Below are 23,107 nucleotides of genomic sequence, written 5' to 3'. Positions count from 1 at the left end.
CTTATACATTATCTCATTTAGTCCACATAATCCTTGCCAATATTTGTTCATTCATTTATTAAATATCTACTTATTAACTACTATGTCCTAGGTTCTAGGCACTGAGAATAGAGCCATAAATAGAGAATAAAACAAAACCCTATTCTTGTGAAATTTTTATTCCTTAGTGGGGTAAAAAGGCAGTAAAGTACACATTTATCGAGTGGTGGTGAATCTTGTGGAGAAAGAGTGAGATAAGAAAGTAGAGATAAAAGAGGATGGGAAGAATGATGTTACAGTTTTAAATAGTGGACATTTGAGCAAAGACCAGCATGAAGTTGGGAATCATTTGTAGATTCTAGGTTCAGTGCATTCCAAGTAGAAAGAACAAGTAGAAAAGCTCTTGGTGATGCCTAGCATGTTCCTGGGAATTTGGGGACAGCGAGGAAGCCAGTGTAGCTGGAGTAGCATGAATGAAAGGGAGAGTAACAGGAGATGAGACCAGAGAGTAATGGACCTGATCTCATAGGGCTTTATAGATCTTTGTAAGCTAATGTAGAACTTTGACTTTTACTCTGCGTAAGATAGAAAGTCACTGAAGGCTTTCAAGCTCAGGAGGGACAGTATCTTACCTAGGTTTTAAAACTCTTGCTCCAGTGTGAAAAGTAGACTGTAGTAGTGCAGAGAGTGATTAGGAAGTGGCTGCAGTAACTCAGGCGAGAGATTCAGGTGCCTTCACGTAGAGAGCTGAGCAGCAGAAGTGCTGAGTAGTTGTTAAGATTCCCACTGTATTTTATAAACTGTGTAAGCTTTGACTGTGTTTAACCAGCTGGTTTAAAGACACAGATGGTAAATTGGGTATGAGAGAAGGAAGAGGGTCAAGCGCCACCCAGGTTTTGGGTCTGCAACTGAAAAGGATGGAATTGCATTTACTGAAATGGGGATGTCTAAATGAGGAGCAGATTTAGGGTGGGGTTGCTGATTGGAAGTGAAGAGTTTAGCTTGGGACATACTCGATTTGTGTCCCGGTAGTTGTGTGTTAAAGTTCAAATGAGAATTCTGGTCCACATAGAAACTTGGAAGTCACTAGAAAATGGATGGTATTTAAAGCCATGAGATTGTTTGAAGTACCCAAATGAGTAGGTATAGGTGGAAAGGAGAACCTATGCAAAGACTGAGCACTAGGACACTACAGGTTTCTAGGGTTGTACAGTCCAGTATAATAGCTCTAGCCGCACTTGGCTGTTGAGTCTTGAAATGTGACTAGTCTCAACTGAGATGTACTATAAGTGTAAACTACATATCAGATTTCAAAGACTTAAGTACCCAAAAAAATAAATGTCTTTTAAGTAAATTTTATATTGATTACATGTTGAACTTGTAATGTTTTGGATATATTGAGTTAAATTAAATATGTTACTTGATGCTTCTTTTTAATGTAGCTGTTAGAAAATTATAAATTATATATATGGCTCAAGTTTGTGACTCACATTATATTTCTATTGGACAGAGCTGTTTCTAGAATTTGCGAGATGAGGAAGAATCAGCAAAGGAGACTTAGGAAGGTACTTTAAACTTACAACTGAGAGCTTTCTTAAGGGTAGGGACCATGTCTTTTTTTTTTTTCCTCCACTTTCCTTACCATCTAATACTCTAGTGCCTGGTATATAATAGATACTCAGTTTACAGACTGGGTACTGAAAATAATTAAATTAAGTGAAAAAGAAATGAGGGTAATAGAGAAGTAGAAATACCATTTTTATTCTCAATGGGGGAAATTGAAAAATCTTTCAACAAAAAAGATTCTTACTAACAATTTATATACATATGTGTATGTGTGTGTACCTCATTTACTGTATATTCTACAGGGCAATTAAGTGGAGGAGAAAGAACCTAGTCTTAGGATATATGGGTCTTAGTCCTGTTTCATCAATTAACTGGCACTTGACTTTGGGCAAAACTTTTAACTTTGCAAGTGTTTTAGTTCCTGTGAAATGAAAAATTTGAACAAGAATTTTTTAATGATTCTTTTGAAACTGATTTCTAATTATGTGAGTTTGGTCTCATAAAGGGAAAATTGCTTCATAAATCTAATTTCAGTGATGTTAATAGCAGTTCATCTTGAAAGTTATTCTAGTAAGATGATTAGTAAAGTTTTGTGCTAGATGAATAGAAAGGAAATCTTGATTTTTAAGAAAATTTGTTGTTGGATATGTATGCTAATAAATTTTAATTTGTATTAGTAACATTGATTGTCATATAAAGACATAGACTCATGTACATTTTGAACAAGAAACAACCAGCTTTGGAAGTAAATTGATCTAACCCTGTAAGATCTCTTGCAGATCAAATGTTCAACATGATGTTTTACTGTTGGTGTATTTCTTCTGCATTAATTCTGGGAAGTATTGAATGATTTTTACTGTATTTTATAAATTGCTAAATGATTTATAAATGATATTAATACATCAGCAGCTCAGTTAATAGGTGTTGCAGTCTTAGGACAAAAATAGGGCAAGACTAAGTTTTTGAGCTGATTCCTGTGAATTCAGTGAGTGATGTATATAGTTTAAAAATCCAGCTGTTTCTAGAAAAAATGACTGATAGTGCTTTTTTTTTTTGCTGAACTTGGTTATTGATGAGAGGTTGACTTCCTAATAATACCCTATTTTCCATCAGCCTATGAACAGAAAAAGCAAAATGTCTTTGAGCAACTAGAATAGCTGACACCAAGCTGTAATAGTTCATGTCCTTTTAAGCATAGCCTGTTAATTTAAATTGATTGCTTTATGCAGATTTGATATTTTGTTCTGACTCTAAGCTCAGAAACCTTGAGCAAGTCACTAAAGCTCTCCCAACTTCAGTTTCCTCATCTGTAAAATTGACATAATATTAAGTTGTACCATATGAAATTGTTGTTGTAATAGATAAAAAATGGTTAAATCCAAGCATCCAGATCCTTGTTTCTAACACCATTCTCTAATAAAAGGAACTGCGCCTTATGAAGAAATGGCTGATTTTAGACCAGGGCAGGAAATACACAAGATGAGCCTGGAATATTTTACAGAGTCAGAAAGTAAGGAAGTGCTCAAAAACAATATGCTAGGGCTATGTCAGAGGGTTCCTAGTCACCAAAACTGGAACAGTTTGAGCAGTAAAATAACACACTATTGAACTGAACCTTAGAGTATAAGGTAGGTATCAATAAGTCCATACTGACATAAATTATTGAATCAATAAGCACCAAATAAATAGACAATGAATTTATCTCCCATTTAGAATTCCAAATAATTTATCTAAATAACCCCCTCTCAAGGAGATGGAATGTAACTCCCTACTCTTTAAGTGTGACATCCTTTCAAAAACTACAGTGGAGAAACCTGACATACACTACATCAGCCAGTTCAGCAAGGTCCACATCAGCAGTACAAGTCATGCTTATCTGCCCCTGATATAGGGGGATGAGAAGGCACTTTACCTCTGTTGTCTGTCTCTTCCTCCTCCTCAAAACTCATAATAATCCTAGTCTAACCATGAGAAAAGCATACATAACACCTGAACAGTATTCCTCAAAACTGTCAGAGCCATCAAAAACAAGGTATTTTGAGACTGAGGAGACCTAACAACCAAATGCAATATGATATCCCGGATAGGACCTTGGAATAGAAAAGGGACATTTGGTAAAACTAAGGAATTCCGAATAAGGTATGGACTTCCAATAGTAGTCTATCAATACTGGTTTATCAATTATGATAAATGTTCTATAATAATTTAAAATGTTAATCATAAGGGAAACTTGTACTGGGTATTCAGGAGTTCTTTGTACTGTTCTTACAACCTTTCTATAAATTTAAAACAATTCTAAAATAAAAAGTTATTTTAAAAAATAAAAAAACTAAATATTGGCAATTTCATATGGTTCAACCTAATACAGAACTCTTGTGAGAAATTATATAATATATGTAAATTATTTAACAGTGCCTGACTTAGGAGAACTATTTGAAAAATGGTAGTTTTTATGAGGATGACTTTTCTTTTATCATTATTGTTATTTCAGACAGAATCCCTGAAGATTGGGAGGGGGAAGTTGGCATTTGTTTATGTTTATTCAATATTAATCAATATTTACTACATGGCAAGTACTGAGGTAACCACTGGAGATTTGGCCATGGACAAGATACACATGGTCCTGGTCTCTCCTACAAATCTTGAATACAGTGACAGCAGAGAGAGCCACAGACAGAAGACGGAAAAACTTAAAAAATAAACTTTGCAGAAACATTAAAGCACAGTAACTCATAGAAGAAGAAAACACTACTTAGCTCAGTCATCCCTGGAGGCTCCTGTGGGTATACTTAAGCCATTTTCGTAATAAACTGGAGTCTTCAAGGAAAACTATTGAGAGTTTTCATGTATTTTGTTAAACTGGTAAGTGAAATATGTAGCAAAATTTTTTTATATTAAAATTTTCTTTATTAAGGTACTATTGATATACACTCTTATGAAGGTTTCACATGAAAAACAATCTGGTTACTACATTCACCCATATTATCAAGTCCCCCCAATATCCCATTGCAGTCCTTGTCCATCAGTGTAGTAAGATGCCACAGAGTCACTTCTTGTCTTCTCTCTGCTGCACTCTCCTCCACATGATCCCCCCACACCATGTGTACTAATCATAATAAGTCTCAATCCCCTTCTCCTTCCCTCCCTCCCTCCCTCCCAGCCCTTCCCCATTCCTCCCCTTTGGTAACCCCTAGTCCCTTCTTGGAGTTTGTGAGTCTGCTGCTTTGTTCCTTCAGTTTTGCTTTGTTGTTATACTCCATAGATGAGTGAAATCATTTGGTACTTGTCTTTCTCTGTGTGGCTTGTTTCACTGAGCATAATACCCTCCACCTCCATCCATGTTGTTGCAAATGGTAGGATGTGATACTTTCTTATGGCTTAATAGTATTCCATTGTGTATATATACCACCTCTTCTTTATGCATTCATCTACTGGTGGGACACTAAGATTGCTTCCATATCTTGGCTATTGTAAGTAGTGCTGCAATAAACATAGGGGTGCATATGTCTTTTTTAATCTGAGAACTTGTATCCTTTGGGTAAATTCCTAGGAGTGGAATTCCTGGGTCAAATGGTATTTCTATTTTTAGTCTTTTGAGGAACCTCAACATTGCTTTCCACAATAGTTAAACCAACTTACATTCCCACCAGCAGTGTAGGAAGGTTCCCCTTTCTCTGCATCTTTGCCAGCATTTGTTTTTCTTAGTCTTTTCAATGGTGGCCATCATTACTGGTGAGAGGTATCTCATTGTAGTTTTAATTTGCATTTCTCTGATGATTAGTGATGTGGAGGATCTTTTCATGTGCCTGTTGGCCATCTGAATTTCTTTGGAGAATTGTCTCTTCATATCCCCACCAATTTTTTAATTGGGTTATTTGCTTTTTGGTTGTTGAGGTGTGTGAGTTCTTCATATATTTTGGATGTTAACCCCTTGTCAGATATGCCATTTACAAATATATTTTCTCATACTGTAGGATGCCTTTTTTTTCTGTTGATGGTATCCTTTGCCGTACAGAAGCTTTTTAGTTTACTGTAGTCCCATGTGTTCATTTTTGCTTTTGTTTCCATTGCTTGAGGAGATGCATTCAGGAAGAAGTTGATCATGTTTATATTCAGGAGATTTTCGCCTAGGTTGTGTTTCTAAGAGTTATGGTTTCATGACTTACATTCAGGTCTTTGATCCATTCCCAGTTTACTTTTGTGTATGGTGTTTAACAATAATTCACTTTCATTCTCTTTCATGTAGCTTTCCAGTTTTGCCAACACCAGTTGTTGAAGAAGCTGTCATTTCCCCATTGTACGTCCATAGCTCCTTTATCATATATTAATTGACCATAATATGGTTGGGTTTATATCTGGGCTCTCTAGTCTGTTCCTCCACCAGATCCAGTCTACTTTTAAATCCCTCCATTGTGTTTCATTTTTAATACTGTGTTCCGTAATGATGGGATCTCCATCCAGAATTCTTCCCTGAGTTCTTGAATATTTTTCTCTACCTCCATGAGGATGTTTATGATTTTTATTTTGAACTCTCTTTCAGGAAGATTGATCAGTTCAGCTTCACTTGACCCTTTTTCTGGTGTTTATGGGGTTTTGGTTTGAATCATGTTCCTTTGATGTTTCATATTTGTATGTGGCGCCCTCTAGTGCCCAGAAGCTCTACTCTCTGGAACTGCTCTGTACCTGGAGCTATATCAGGGGTTGTGGGGCAGCAGCACTGTTGCCTGGGGTAAGGAAAAAGCTGTTTCCTGCTTCTTGGCTGCTGTGCCTGCCTCCACTGGAGTGGCCTGAGCCCACAGGTGTAAGCCTCTGTGTTTTTCATTTGTAGCTACCATAAGCGGGGCTTCCCTCTGGGTGGCCTGACGCCAGTGCATGGGCTGCCAGTTTGCAGGCCGGTGTGAGCTGGCTGGGAGGAAGGTGCATCAGGCTGTGCATTACCATGGGGGGCCTTGGAGCTGCTTAGCCAGCCGGTGGGTTGGAGCCCCTGAAGCTCCTGAAAGTTCCCAACCTGCTGGGCAGAGTGTGCCAGAACAATTTTGTCCACCTGTCCTTTCTCCTGAGCAGTTAGCTCTGTGCATTCCTTGACCCTTTAGCTGCCTTCCTGCTGTTAGGTAGTCTCTCAGACTGCCTGCCTTTCTTTTGTTCCAGAGCAGCCGGATGTGGATCCCTGTTTTCCATAAGCAGCTGGAATCTCAGTCTCTCCAGGTATTCAGTCAGTCTTAGCTTTCCAACCCCACTAATCTCCAGAGCACCATGCAATGTAGGTTCGTGCACCCAGAGCAGATTCCTGGGCTGGGTGTTCAGCAGTCCTAGGCCTCCACTCCCTCCCACTCTCTGTTTCTCTTCCTCCTGGTGGTGAGGTGGGGTGGGGGAACATCTTGGGTCCCATTGGATCACGGCTTTGGTACATTACCCTGTTCCATGAGGTCTTTTCTGTTCTGTATGCACTCTGGTGCAGCCTTCTTTCCTGCTGCTCTTTCAGAATTAGTTGTATTAATTATATTTTCATATTATATGTGGTTTTGGGAGGAGGCTTCTGTCTCACCTCTTACACTGCCATCTTTTTGTAGCAAAATTTTTAAAGGAGTAACTTTTATTTGAAAAGTCTGCTGTGTGGAAAAACCTCACTCCTTTTATAATTGTACTTTTTATTGTTTCTTAAAACTTGTTCAGTCTACTCTTTTTCCACCTTTTCAAAAATGTCAGCCCTTAGATAATTTCATCCCATAACAAGCTTGCATGTGTAGTGTAGCATTGTTTACTACCATCCCTCCTTTCACCTTCCAGAATAACACAGATGTGTTTTCCTTTCCTAGTCAGGTTTCTCCACATTTCCTTGATAACTCTCACTTCATTCCTTCTTCTGTTAGCAGTGCAGCACCTAAGGCTTTTGGAATGAAATAGAAGCCCAGCATATTCAATATGCCTGAAAATAAAGCCACATCATCACATTTAAGACAATACTCCTTTCCTCAATAAGAAAAGTCAAAAACAAATTTTTTTAAGGCTGATATCTATGTAAACTTCAAAGGATGTATATGAAATAAACAAATGTCTTCCTATATTTAAATTATCAGTTTGGTTACGCACCTTTAAAATAGTGTGAAATACTTCAATTTACAAATGCCTCATTTTCCTACTCACATTCTATTAAACAATTTAATTCAGACTCCTCTTGTGGCTTTTGACATCAGTGACTTTGTCATCACAAGAACTGATTTTTGAGTTATGTATCACAGATTTCCAGAGCATATGTTTAGTTATGTCTAAGCTGAGATTCAGCACTTTTTGAACCTGCATGTGACTGAAAATTTTATCTCAAGTTGTAGTTGTACTTGAATACAGGAAAGCAGTTGATTTTTTATTGTATCTCCAGGTTATATGATAGTCATAACTTAAACCACTTACATTTCTTAAGTGATTTTGTAAAAACTTGTGTATGACAATATCCAACACATGTAATGTTCAATCTTTTCCCCAGGAATGGTTTTTAAATTGATCTTAAAATTTTTTCTTCCTTACAGTTCCATCAGCTGATCTTGAACAGCCATATATACCATTCATTGAGGTTGTTCTAGGCTAAAAGGTCTTTCCAAATACTATTTTGCTGTTCAAAATAAAGAAATAAAAAGAGCATTACTAATTTAAGAAACTTTGTAAAGATTCATTTATAAAGTGATTTTCTTTTTTCTGAAGAAAACTATTTCTTCTTTTATATAGAATATAGACAGACAGTTGTAAGTAAGAAATTTTAAATTTAGTAAATGAAAATTAGGCTTAATACAATAAATCTCTGTAGTAGTTTTTAACCTTTAGAGTGCGTCACCTGGAGGGCCTGTTAGAACACATTGCTTTGCCCCACTGGAGTTTTTGATTGAGTGGGTCTGGGGTGACGCCAGAGAATCTGTATTTCTGAGAAGTTCCAGATGATGGTGGTGATGATGTAGCAGTTGGAGACACTTCTTTGAGAAATACTCCTCTACAACGTAGTTAAAATTACATAGAGCAATATTTTGCCTCCTTTTACACTGTAGGTATCCAGACTTACTGTATGAACAAAATGTTACTGATTTCAGAAGAAAAAGGATCTAAGACTGCAAGTAATTGGCTGTTGCATTAAGTATTCTTTTAATGACACATAGATTTCCTGTACATTTAAAGAAAAATAGTCAATAAATCTACTTGTTAAAGCAGCCATAAACCTTCTTAGTATCACTTCAAATTATTTTAAAGATAAAGTTACTGACCTAAAAATGATTGTAGAATGCAAATAATTATTGTTTCTGTTTAATATTTTCATTAAAAAAATTATTTTCCTTATCAAATAAAAATTTAGAAGCAGTACACTTCTGTTAAAAAGAAAATGTGTTACGGTATTTAGGAGCTAAATCCATCTAAGGTGAGGTAAGTCCAGGTAAGCTGGGCTCTGGTTTTGTTGAAATTAAACTTCTCTAAAATAAGTGAATAATCAGCTGTACTACAGAAGGACATTTTAAGATTATTAAATACCAGCTAATGACCTAATTTATTATAAAATAAATACATTGAGAATATAATCAGTAATTTCAGAGCTTATCAAAAACTTATCTGAGAAATTAAATTTATACCTAACTTATATTTACCTAAGAAATAGGTGGAGAACTCTTGCATGACATTTTTTTAAATTGCATTGATGCTTTGAACAGCTTTGAAACAACAACAAAAGCCTCACATTGCTATTACTTCTATTTATATTTCAAAAAAGAATGATATGTCAAGTGCCATGTGGGTATTTCACATGGTAATACATTTTTTGGAAACTTATCTAGAAGTACAAACTAAAGATGTCATTAGCACAAAGCTCTTTGTTTCAGAATTCTTTTAGATAGCAAAAACTTAGAAGCAACGTAAATGTCTAACCGTAGGGAGGAAGGTCATTACAATATAGCATAGCCACTGAGTGAAAACAGTTTGATCATTTAAAATGTTCATTTTAAAGATGTAGAACCATGGATAATTCTCAAAATTTAAGAGCAGAATATGAAATTATATGTTAAAATATGTATGCACATGAGGAAAGGCAGAAGGGAAAATTCAAAAATAAAAATTCTGTATTTTGTTAGGATAGTGATTGAATGATTTCTTTACATCTCAGTCATACTGCATTTGTTGTTATATTTGTATTTCTTAGTAATGAACTAGATCATACCAAATTTTACTTAGGAAGCAAAAGCAATTCTTGACTAGAACTGGATTTGTCCTACAGAATCTGATGTTAGGCCTTACAAGTTTTGGAAATGAGACAAGCCAGAAAACCCCCTTGCCCTCTCCCAGATAGTTCCACTGTTGACTTAACAGCTTCTGTTTCTGGTTATTAGTTCATTTTGATACAAGAATATATTCTTGATTATTATATATTATTCTTGATTACTGTGTAACATAAGAGTTTCATGTTTTTTTAATTTTTGGAATTCAGTTCATAGGTTAAATTTTATGTAATATGTTTGAAAAGAAAGATAATGGGTTTTTTTTTTTTTCTTACCTTTACAGAAAAGAACTTATCCTCTCTGGCACTTTAAATCCAATTAAGGACTTACATCTGGGAAAACTGGCCTTAACTAAGTTTCCAAAGAGTCCAGAAACATGGATTCATAGGTATGGTTAAATTATACCATAGGATTCTTACTTAGCATTCATAATTATCTGGAGAAGAAAAACACAGAATGTGAAGCAGGGTCACATTATTTGTTCAGACGGTGAAATCTAAAACCTAGTTACCTACATTTAAATCTAGATGCCATTACTTGCTACCTGTGTGATACTCAGATATCACTTAACCTGTTCAAGCCTCAGTTTTCTCATTATAAAATGGGAATAATAACCCTACCTCAGAGTTAGTGGTTGACTTTACATTAGACAATGCATGTAAATACTACCACGGTGCCTGTCACTATTAAATACCCAGTAAGTTTTAGATGTTATTGTTAGCCATCTAGAGCAGTCATGGAGATTGCATTTAGATATTCAACTATAATGAGCAACTGGGGTTTTATAATTGATTCAGGTAAAGATGGCTGTAGTGATGGTTATTATAATTAACCAAATAAGGGGAATAAGGGCAGCTAAAGTGAATGGTGTATATGTTGAGCTAAAGATTGTGAAGACCATAAATGCAAAAAATATTTTTTTTAGGTTTAAGGCCTAAGTCAGATAGCCAAAATGTACGTAGGAACTCTTCTCAAAATTTGGGCTCTCGGGAAGCATCTTACTCTTGGGCTCCATGTAACTGCTCTATTTGGACTAAAATGGGGTGGTTATGGGAATGCTAGTTGCTGTCAGTGGGGAAATTCTTTGAAGAAGTCTGTTCTCAGTGTATTAAGCCACTTAACTTTTCTTAAATCCCGAGTATTGTTAAGATCTTAAAGTCAGTTTAAGGTGTTAGCTGTAATCTTGCCTTTGGCTAGCATTGCATATCGGTTACCTCCAAATCATATAGTCAGTTGTATGTTCTTCCTTAGTAGAAATTGGGATAACAGACTTGAAAGAGATTTTATGATTTTATGAATAGATGTTTGGAAAGGGTTGGTGGCAGGGGAAGGGAATTATTAAATATGCATTGATCAATTTTTTGGCTCTAATGTTTTATAAAGCAAGGTTTTTGTTAATAAAAAAACCTAATATTTAAAAGTGACGACATGAAGTTTTTACTCAGTTAGCTGTTGAGTTGGAAATTTTTAGTCCAAGGAGTGCTCTCTTAGGAGAAAATATTTGTAAAAACCGAAGATATTAAGTGGTTAGAGGCCTTTTTTAGTGCTTTTCATTTAAATATATGCTAATGAAAATCTTAAATAGACAAGGGGGAATTCTGTGGATAACAACATTTTGAAACCTCCTTGATGGTTTAACTGATTATACTGTATTTGTTTCCTTCCAGATTCTATGCTATAATATAGAAATTTTGCCTAATGAAATCTGTCATAATATAATTTATTTGCAAACAGAGAGAGGCATGCACATATAATTAAAGATGTGAACCATGACTCTTCTTCTAGTATTTACCAGCCATTAACATCCCCTTCCCACCATTACCACCCCTACCACTACATGCACACATACACATCAGCTGCCTTTGATTCTTGTGGCCATATGGAGTTTTGGAGTTGTCTTGTTGAAACTGATGGCATTCTTACTTTGCAAATGTTAGTATTTTAGAAAGTTTTTTTTCCTCTTTGTCCTTTCTCCTGCCCCCTCCATACTATTAAAGTTAAATTGTCATTAAAAACAAAAACAACAAAACAACAATCCTTCCCCCACTCCCCCCCAAAAAAAGAAAACTGGGCTCAGACATATTATTTGCATTGTCTGTGAATGAAAACTAAATTAAGAACAAAGAAAATTCTGGTTGTTTTACTCCTTGGTCAATGTTCTTTCCTTATTCTCTTTACCACATGCTACCTTAACAGGCGATGGGTGTTACAACAGCTAATTCAGGAAACCTCCTTGCCTTCCTTTATGACTAAAGGAAATTTGGGAACAATTCCTGCAGAAAGGACACAGAGACTAATACAAGAAGAGATGGAGGTCTGTGGTGAAGCGGCAGGGAGATACCCAAGCAACTATAATGCCTGGTCCCATCGTATCTGGGTTTTACAACACCTGGCCAAGCTAGACGTCAAGGTAGGGCTGTTACTCTCTCTCCCTAGGCATACTCCCCATCTGCTCTTTAAGTCTTCTGGTAGTAGTTTCTCCCCAGCGGAGCTTTAACAGAGAGGAACTAATGGCTTAGCAACCCCAAGGGGATCTGACAGCTGATACCTCCAGGGAAACCCTTGCAATGAAAGAAAAGTTCATATTCCTCACCAGTGAAGTTTTTGTCACTCTTAAGGCTAGTGTACTGGTAGAACAAAGGTGGGTTTCAGCAATAAGGAAGACTGAGAATAACTCACTGTGCCATGAGACAGGTAGGGATTATTCAGCTTTACAGAAATGAAATTGTTCTTCCTTGACAGTCTTTGATTATGTAGCTAAAGTGCTGAATCAGCTGGCTGCTTATTCACAGTTCCTCTCCTGGGGAGGGTACAGAAGATCTCACCCAGGTGTTCCCAAACTAGGCTGAATCTACAGATTACCTGAGGATTCCTAAGTCCCACCCAATGCCTACTAAATTGGAATGAGGGTAGGATTTAGAGAGATTTTTTTCACAGGCTCAGGGGGTTATTTGGATGCAGAGCTAGGTTGGAAACTCATGGCCTAATCCTTTCTATTTAGAAATAAGGAGATAGAAGTTTCTAGAGAATTTAATGGCTTAGACTCAGCCACAGTTGCAGCATTGACTTCATCAGAGTGGGAACCAGGTATCCTTGTAGTCCTCTTTACATACTATAACTTGTCTATTTTTTTCTTCACTTCCTGTGATCTCAGTGCCATTAGAATCTAAGGTATTATTCCAAAAGCTTTCCAGGCTTCAGACAATTTAAAGGGGTCAAAATGCCTCAAGTAGAGCTTTTGGGATAATGGAAAACATTCTCCAGTTTTTGCTCCTTCCTACATCTTCCTTCCCAGGTCCTCTCTCTCCTCCCTGCTTACCAACCAGAGATTGCTCCAGAATAAATAATTTCATTTCAGGGGGATTTTAAGCCAGTAATTCTGGAAGAATAGCCTTTCCTTCCAGTTTATATGGCTTTGTGTTTCAGGAGGGGAGGCAACCAAATATAGTGGGAAGAGCAAAGACAGAATCACAATGACCTGGGCTCAGGTTCTGGTCCCACTTGCTTGGTGTGCAAAGTAAGTCTTTAATGTTTTAATCTATAAAATGGAGGCTCTGTTGCCTGCCTTAGTGGATTATTGTGAGAATTACTTGAGTTAATGAGTGTAAAGTACTGGGCACCTAATAGAGACTTACTAAATTTTAATTCCTTTCTCTGCTTCCCATAGATAGTTTAGGTGAAACTGACTACCAGTTTTTTAGGTCAACTCAGTGCAATTCATGAAAAAGCAGTGAGTCTATCATTTCCAGACACTATCCTGTAAACTGAGTGTGGCATAAAGACAAAGAACTGGCTCTCTCAAAGCAGTGTGACACTTGCAGGAACTGAGAAGCTATGGGTACAATGGGATTACAGAAATGGCTCCTCAACCAGGCTGGGCTCTTGGAAACAGCACCAGAGGGAAGGATGCTACATTGTCAGGAGTCTGGAAGAATGAGTACAGGTTATCTGGTGGGTTGTGGAGTATATGAAGTGCTTTAGAGCCAGTCATCTCAGCTGCAGTATGTAGTGGGTAGGGAGGGACATGGGAAAGGCTGAAGATAAAGAGGAGGGCAGAGTACAGGTGAGCAGAGAGGCCACTGCAGATAACAGTTTGGCATTTCCCCAAAAAAATTAAACATAGAATTACCATATATAACTGCAGCTTCCTGGGTATGAACCCAAAAAAATAAAAAACATATGTTCATACCAAAACTCATATGACAATGTGCATGGCAGCATATTCACAATAGCCAAAAAAAGTAATAACAACCCAGGTGTGTTCAGTATCTGAGCAATAGATAAACTAAAGTGATATATCCAAAGAAAGGAATATTATTTGCCATAAAAAAGAAATGAAGCCCTGATGTATGCTATAATGTGGATGAACTTTGAAAACAATATGCTTATAAAAATAGATCCAAGGACAACGTATCATGATTTTATTTATACAACAATCAGAGTAGGCAAAGCAGATTTGTGAGTGCCAGTAGCTGGAAGGAATGGGAAATTAAGGTACTCCTAATAGATAGGGGTTGTTGATGAAAAGGTTCTAAATTAGGTAGCAATGGCTACACAACTCTGATTATACTAAAAACCACTCACTCATTCATTTTCAGCTTCAAAACTGATTATAAGGTTCGTTAGAAAGAATAAACCTTCAAGAGTAGTGAAGAAATTTTTGGGAAATAAAAATAAGTAACTGTATACTGCCTATACTGCCATATATTTAAATGTTTTTAAAGTAACTCTGGTATGGCTCAAAAATAGATGTAGTAATGGAAGAGAATGTAAAGCCTAGAAACAGATTCTAATACATGATATGTACATATTTCATTGTTGATAAATATGACAATTCACATAATTAGAGAAAGGATTCTTCATTAAGTTTGTGATACTGATAAGATTGATTGACTTTTTAAGAAAGTAATTAGGTTTTAATCTCCTATACCACACTGAACTGCAGATGAAATAAAAGCATACTAAAGAGTAAAAGGAATTAAAAAATTAGTTATAGTAATATGTTAATTTTACAACATGGAGACTTGCTATCTTTAATAGGTAAAGATCTCTTACAAACTCATAGGAAAAATTAATGACTATAGCAAATAGTAAATTAGGCAATTCATAAAGGATGAGAATTAGGTAAAAGAGGCAACTCGTCAATGACAGAACAAAGGAAAATTAAGTGAATAACAAGTATTCAGTCTTAATGATAATTAAAAAAATGCAAATTAAAATGACATGAATTTCCATTACTAAACTAGTAAAGTATTGGTGAGTAATTTAGTATATTAGTATGTTCTTCCAGTAGGAGTATAAATCATATAGCCTTTCTGGAAAGACTTCTTGTATATCAAGAACTTTACAAAATTTTTCTCACTATATACTTGTAGAAATTTCTCCTAAGTAAGTAATAAGTATGCACATAGGTTTATATATGTGTGTTCATAAGAATGTTACTTACACAGGAGTAGAAACAAAATGAGAGAATGGTTAAATTGTGATAATCTTTAGGATGAAATATGAAGAAGTTTATGTTATAAAATAATATATAATAACATGGTAATATATTTATAATTTAAGTGGAATAAGATCAGTATAAAAGAGTATCCCAAATTTGTATTAAAAGTAAACTGTGCACTTGCATGCCTAGAAAAAAAACTGAAAGATTTATTTATATGCCAGAATGTTAGCAGTAGTTACCTGTGATCAAGAGAATAATGGGTGATTTTGAGCTTTTTATAGACAGTATTTTTGGAATTTTCTATAATTGTCATTTTGTATCACTTTCATAATCAGAAAAAAACATGTAATTTTTAAAGATTTATAAGACTGATGGCATATGTATATAAGAATGAGCATATTCATTAGTCTTTCATTTTCAGCCTGTTATCCTTCTGTGTCATAGTTCTGCTTCTGTAGTTTCCTTCTAATTTATTTATTCACTCATTCAGTTTTTAAGTGGAGTGTTGGAAAAGAATAATGACATTTAAGATAAATCATATAAAGGTGACTGATTGTGTCCAGGACTTCACATTCAAGTCACATCTTTATTTTCTTTAAGATCATTTAAAATTAATTGCTATCTTTTAAAAAAATCAGTACCTATAAGAAAATGTCCTGAGATTCTTATTAAAGTTACTTCTTTAGTATGCTTCTTATGTCTTGAAGAAAAGAATATAGTGGAATATTCTCTTTAACATTTTGAGAGGAAGGATTAAAGATGGCAGCATGAGATATGAGACAGAGACCTCCTCCTAAAACCACATATAATATGAAAATATAATTAATACAACTAATCCTTAAAGAACAACAGGAAAGAAGGCTGCGCCAGACTGCATAAACCTGGAGGCAAGAACAGACCTCACGGAACAGGGCTATGTGCCAAAGCTGTGACCCAGCAGGAACCAAGCCCCTCTTCCATGTCAATTCACTGGCTGGAGGAAGAGAAATAGAGTGGGGAGGGAGTGGAGGCCTGGGATTGCTGAACACCTAGCCCTGGAGATCTTCTCTAGGAGCACGAACCTACATTGCATGGTGCTCTGGTAATTAGTGGGGTTGGAAAGCTAAGACTGTCAGAATACCTGGAGAGACTGAGATTGCAGCTGCTTGTGGAAAACATGGATTCATATCCAGCTGATCTGGGTGGCAGTCTGAGAAACTTCCTAAAAGTGAGAGGGCTGCAAGGACTGCATAAGAGCTTTCTGCTCAAGAGAAAGGACAGGTAGACAAAATTGTCCGGGTGCACTCTGCCCAGCAGGTTGGGAATTTCCACAATCTTCAGGTGCTCCAGCTTCAGGCTGGCTACGCAGCTCCAAGGCCACCCACCATGATACACATTCTGCTGCGCCTTCCTCCTGGCCAGTCCGCACCTAGCTTCCAAACCAGTAAACCCTGCTCTGGCGTCAGGCCAGCTAGAAGAAAGCCCTGCCTACAGCAGCTACAAACACAAAGCATAGAAGCTTATACTTGTGTGTTCAGCCAACTGGTTCTAGCAGTGGAGATAGGCATAGCAGCCGGGAAGCAGAAAACCGCTCTTTCCTCGCACCAGCACCACTCCACTACAACCCCCAACATCACTCCAGCGACAGAACACCTCCAGAGAGTAGAGCTTCTGGGCACTAGAAGGCACCACATGCAAATATGAAATGTCTAAGGAACCTAGTTCAAAGCAAAATCACAACACCAGATAAGGATAGAGTAAGACTGAACTAATAAATATTCCTGAAAGAGATTTCAAAATAAAAATCATAAACATGCTCCAGGAGGTACAGAAAAATATTCAAGAACTCAGGAACGAATTTAGGACGGAGATCCAATTGTTGAGGAACACAATGGAAGGTATCAAAAGCAGATTAGATATGGTGGAGGAGACAATAAATGAAATAGAAATTAGAGATGAGAAATACAAAGAAGCTGAAGCACAGAGGGAAAAAAGGATCTCTAGGAATGAAAAAAATACAAGAGAACTGTGTGACCAATACAAACAGAAAAATATCCATATTATAGGGGTACCAGAAGAGCAAGAGAGAGAAAAAGGGATAGAAAGAGTCATTGAGGAGGTAATTGCTGAAAACTTTCCCAGTCTGGGGAAAGTGATAGTCTCTCAAGCCATGGAGGTGCACACATCTCCCAACACAAGGCACCCAAAGAGGACAACAGCAAGACATACAATAATTAAAATGGCAAAGATCAAGGATAAGGACAGACTATCAAAAGCAGCCAGAGAGAGAAATAAGATCACATAAAAGGAAAACCCATCAGACTGTCATCAGACTTCTCAGCAGAATCCTTACAGGCCAGAAGGGGGTGGCATGATGCATTTAATGCAATGAAGCAGAAGGGCCTCAAACCAAGAATACTCTGTCCAGCAAGATTATCATTTAAATTTGAAAGAGGGATTAAACAATTTTGAGATAAGCAACAGCTAAGAGAATTTGGCTCCCACAAACTATCTATACAGTGTATTTTGGAAGGACTGCTATGGATGGAAGTGTTCCTAAGGTTAAATAGCTGTCACCAGAGGTAATAGAAAGGGATAGACAAAGAGTACAGAATATGATACCTAATATATAAAGAATGGAGGACAAAGAAAAGGAGGGGAATAAAAAAAGAACCTTTATATTGTATTTTAATAGCATATGAAGTGAGCTAAGTTAGACTCTTAGATAGTAAGGAGGTTACCCTTGAACCATTGATAATCACAAATCTAAAGCCTACAGTGGCAATAAGTACATACCTATCGATAATCACCCTAAATGTAAATGTTCTGAATGCAGCAGTCAGAAGACATAGAATTGCTGAAGGGAAAAAAACAATACCCAAATATATGCTGCCTACAAGAGACTCACTTCATACCCAAAGACACACACAGACTAAAAGTGAAGAGATGGAAAAGATACTTCATGCAACTAATATTGAGAAAAAAGCAGGTATTACAGTACTTGTATCAGACAAAATAGATTTCAAAACAAAGTCATGAGACAAGGACATTACATAACGATAAAGGGGTCAATCTAGCAAAAGGATATAACCATTATAAACATCTATGCACCCAGCAGAGGAGCACCTATATTTGTGAAACAAATACTAACAGAATTAAAAGGGGAAATAGAATGCAATGCATTCATTCCAGGAGACTTCAACAGTCCACTCACTCCAAAGGACAGATCAACCAGATAAAATAAGTAAAGAGACAGAGGCATTGAACAACACATTAGAAGATGGACCTAACAGACATCTACAGAACTCTCCACCCAAAAGCAGCAGTATACACATTCTTCTCAAGTGCACATGGAACATTTTCAAGAATAGATCCAAAAAAAGAGCCTCAGTAAATTCAGAAAAATTGAAATTGTACCAACCAGCTTCTCAGACCACAAAGGTATGAAACTAGAAATAAATAATGCAAAGAAAAGGAAAAAGCCCACAAACACAAGGGAGGCTTAACAACATGTTCCTAAACAATTAGTGGACCAATGACCAAATAGAAACACAGATTAAGCAATATATGGAGACAAATGACAACAATAATTCAACACCACAAAATATGTGGGACGCAGCAAAGACCATGCTAAGAGGGAAATATATTGCAATACAGGCCTACCTCAGGAAAGAAGAGCAATACCATATGAACAGTCTAAACTCACAATTAACAAAACTAGAAAAAGAAGAACAAATGAGGCCCAAAGTCAGTAGGAGGAGGGACATAAAGAGATTCGAGCAGAAATAAATAAAATCAAGAAGAATAAAACAGTAGAATCAATGAAACCAGGAGCTGGTTATTCGAGAAAAACAAAATGCATAAACCCCTAGCCAGACTTATCAAGAACAAAGAGAGTCTATACACATAAACAGAATCAAAAGTGTAAAGGAAAAATCACTACACACACCACAGAAACACAAAGAATAGAGAATACTATGAAAAATTATATGCTAACAAACTGGATAACCTAGAAGAAATGGACAACTTTCTAGAAAAATACAACCCTTCCAAGGCTGACCCAGAAAAACAGAAAATCTGAACAGACCAATTACAAGCAATGAAATTGAATTGGTAATCAAAAAACTACCTATGAACAAAACCCGTGGACCAGATGGCTTCACTGCAGAATTCTGTCAAACATTTAGTGAAGACCTAATACCCATTCTCCTTAAAGTTTTCCAAAAAGTAGAAGACGATGAAATACTTCAAACTCATTCTATGAGGTCAGCATCACTCTACTACCAAAACCAGTTAAAGACACCACAAAAAAAGAAAATGACCAATATCCCTGATGAACATAGATGCAAAAATACTCAACAAAATATTAGCAAACTGAATTCAAAAATACTTCAAAAATATCATCCATCATGATCAAGTGGGATTCATCCCAGCAATGCAAGGATGGTACAGCATTCGAAAATCCGTCAATATCATTCACCACATTGACGAAAAGGAGGACAAAAACCACATGATCATCTCCATAGATGCTGAAAAAGCATTTGACAAAATTCAAAATCCATTTATGATAAAAACTCTCAACAAAATGGGTATAGAGGGCAAGTACCTCAACATAACGAAGGCCATATATGACAAACCCACAGCCAACATCATACTTAACAGCGAGAAGCTGAAAGTTTTCCTTTAAGATGAGGAACAAGACAAGGATGCCCACTCTCCCCACTTCTTTCAACATAGTTCTGGAGGTCCTTGCCACGGCAATCAGAAAGCACAAAGAAATAAAAGGCTTCCAGATTGGTAAAGAAGAAATCAAAACTGTCACTGTTTGCAGATGACATGATATTGTACATAAAAAAACCCTAAAGAAACCACTCCAAAACTACTAGATCTAATATCTGAATTCAGCAAAGTTGCAAGATACAAAATTTAGTACACAGAAATCTGTTGCATTCCTATACACTAACGATGAACTAGCAGAAAGAAAAATCAGGAAAAAAATTCAAATCACAGTTGCATCAAAAAGAATAAAATATCTAGGAATAAACCTAACCAAGGAAGTGAAAGACCTGTATCCTGAAAACTACAAGACACTCATGAGCGAAATTAAAGAAGACGCCAATAAATGGAAACACATCACGTGCTTGTGGATAGGAAGAATTAATATTGTCAAAATGGCCATCCTGCCTAAAACAATCTACAGATTCAATGCAATCCCTATCAAAATACCAACAGCATTCTTCAATGAATTAGAGAAAATAGTTCTAAAATTCAGTGGAACCACAAAAGGCCCAAATAACCAAAGCAGTCCTGAGAAGGAAGAATAAAGCAGGAGGGATCTCAATTCCCAACTTCAAGCTCTACTACAAAGCCCAGTAATCAAGACAATTTGGTACTGGCACAAGAACAGATCCATAGGCCAATGGAAGAGACTAGAGTGCCCACATATAAACCCAAGCATATATGGTCAATTAATATACGGTAAATGAGCCATGGACATACAATGGGGAAATGACAGTCTCTTCAACAACTGGTATTGGCAAAACTGGACAGTACATCCAAGAGATTGAAAGTGGATTACTGTCTAACCCCATACACAAAAGTAAACTGGAAATGGATCAAAGACCTGAATGTAAGTCATGAAACCATAAAACTCTTAGAACACAACATAGGCAAAAATCTCCTGAATATAAACGTGATCAACTTTTTCCTGAATGCATCTCCTCGAGTAAGGGAAACAAAAGCAAAAATGAACACATGGGACCACATCAAACTAAAAAGCTTCTGTGCAAGGGGGGAGCCTAGTAAACATAATGTCCTTCGTGCAGTTGTAGATTAATGATACCAAAATAAAATTTAAAAAAAAAGCTTCTGTACAGCAATGGATACCATCAACAGAACAAAAAGGCATCCTACAGTATGGGATGATATATTTGTAAACGACATCCAACAAGGGGTTAACATCTGAAATACATAAAGAACTCACATACCTCAACACCCAAGAAGCAAATAACCCAATTAAAAAATGGGCAGAGGATAAGAAGAGACAATTCTCCAAAGAAGAAATTCAGGTTGCCACCAGGCACATGAAAAGATAATCCACATCACTAATTATCAGAAAAATTAAAATAAAAACCACAATGAGATATCACCTCATACCAGTTAGGATGGCCAGTATCGAAAATACTAAGAACAGCAAATGCTGGCTAGGATGTGGAGAAAGGGGACCCCTCCGACATTACTGGTGGGAATGTAAGTTAGTTCAACCATTGTGGAAAGCAGTATGGAGGTTCCTCAAGAAACTAAAAATAGGAACACCATTTGACCCAGGAATTCCACTCCTAGGAATTTACCCAAAGAATATAATTTCTCTGATTGCAAAAGACATATGCACCCCTATGTTTATCGCAGCACTATTTACAATAGCCAAGATATGGAAGCAATCGAAGTGTCCATTAGTAGATGAATGGATAAAGAAGACATATACACAATGGAATACTATTCAGCCATAAGAAAGAAACACATCCTACCATTTGCAACAGCATGAATGGAGCTGGAGGATATTATGCTCAGTGAAATAAGCCAGGCAGAGAAAGACAAGTACCAAATGATATCTTTCATTTGTGGAGTATAAGAATGAAGCAAAACTGAAGGAACAAAACAGCAGCGGACTCACAGACTCCAAGAAGAGACTAGTGGTTTCCAAAGGGGAGGGGTGGGGGAGGACTGGTGGGAAGGGAGGGAGAAGGGGATTGAGGGGTATTATGATTGGCATACATGGTGTGGGGGAGATCATGGGGAAGACAGTGTAGCACAGAGAAGGCAAATAGTGATTCTGTGGCACCTTACTATACTGTTGGGCAGTGACTGCAATGGGGGATGGGGGCGCATGATAACATGGGTGAATGTAGTAACCACATTGTTTTTCATGTGAAACCTTCGTAAGAGTGTGTATCAATACCTTAATAAAAATAAATAAATAGATAGATAAATAAAAGTTTGAGAAAAATTTTGTTGAAAACTTCATATATGTGCTATTTTTTGCCTCTATTACAATGAATTCCAATTTTTATATGTAGAAAAATGCAGTAAGAAATAATCTAGTATTTTTTCATGATATTAAAATTCCATTTAAACATTTTTCATACTCTCTTCAATCTATATTAATAAGCTGAACATAAATTTAAAAACTGCTGTATTATACCTAAGTGTCCTGCAGGTTAATTCTTCAAAAATATAATAATCTTAAAATTAGGTTTTCTTTTGTTTTCTGGTAAAAGCTTATCAGGTGCTATTTTCAGAAAAACAATCTTGTTTTCCATTTCTCAGACTCACCAGCTACAGCTTCTAGGATAAATTTATGTGGCTATGAATAAACTCAGAATTTAAAGAGGCGTTTAAAACATTTCACTGACATATCTTGACCATTGTATCTGGGAGTAATCTCTCTAGCAGTTCAGGCAGACTTCGGAGATACTGTGGTTTGATTTCAGACCACCGCAGTAAAGCGAATATCGCAGTGAAACATGAATCAAACGGATTTTTTGCCTTCCCAGTGCATATAAAAGTTACTATTACACTACATTTTTGTCTGTTAAGTGTGCAATAGCATTATGTCTAAAAAGAATGTACATACATTAATTTAAAAATACTTTATTGCTAAAAAATGCTAACCATCATCTGAGGTTTCAGTGAGTCATAATCACTGATTACAGATTAAATTTCAAATATAATAATAATAATGAGAAGTTTGAAATACTGTGAGAATTGCCGCCTGTGACACAGAAACACAGTGAGCAAATGCTGTTGGAAAAATGGCACCAATAGGCTTGCTTGACACAGGGTTGCCACAGACCTTCAATTTGTAAAAACCCAGTATCTGTGAAGCACAATA

At 36.5% G+C, this 23,107-nt stretch overlaps 1 protein-coding gene across 1 annotated transcript in view; it reads left to right on the top strand.

Annotated features, from left to right (window-relative positions):
- PTAR1 (protein prenyltransferase alpha subunit repeat containing 1) overlaps window positions 1-23,107 on the top strand; it is a 53,536-nt gene that overhangs the window by 16,873 nt on the left and 13,556 nt on the right. The window contains exons 4-5 of the mRNA XM_036991164.2: window positions 10,075-10,179; window positions 11,988-12,201. Coding sequence (XP_036847059.1) covers window positions 10,075-10,179; window positions 11,988-12,201 — 319 coding nt within the window. The remainder of the gene's footprint in view (window positions 1-10,074; window positions 10,180-11,987; window positions 12,202-23,107) is intronic.

Source organism: Manis javanica, chromosome 2 (genome assembly GCF_040802235.1).
Source record: "Manis javanica isolate MJ-LG chromosome 2, MJ_LKY, whole genome shotgun sequence".
Taxonomy (NCBI): domain Eukaryota; kingdom Metazoa; phylum Chordata; class Mammalia; order Pholidota; family Manidae; genus Manis; species Manis javanica.
The sequence above is the reverse complement of the archived record's forward strand: the minus strand, read 5'-3'. Positions and strand labels throughout refer to the sequence as shown.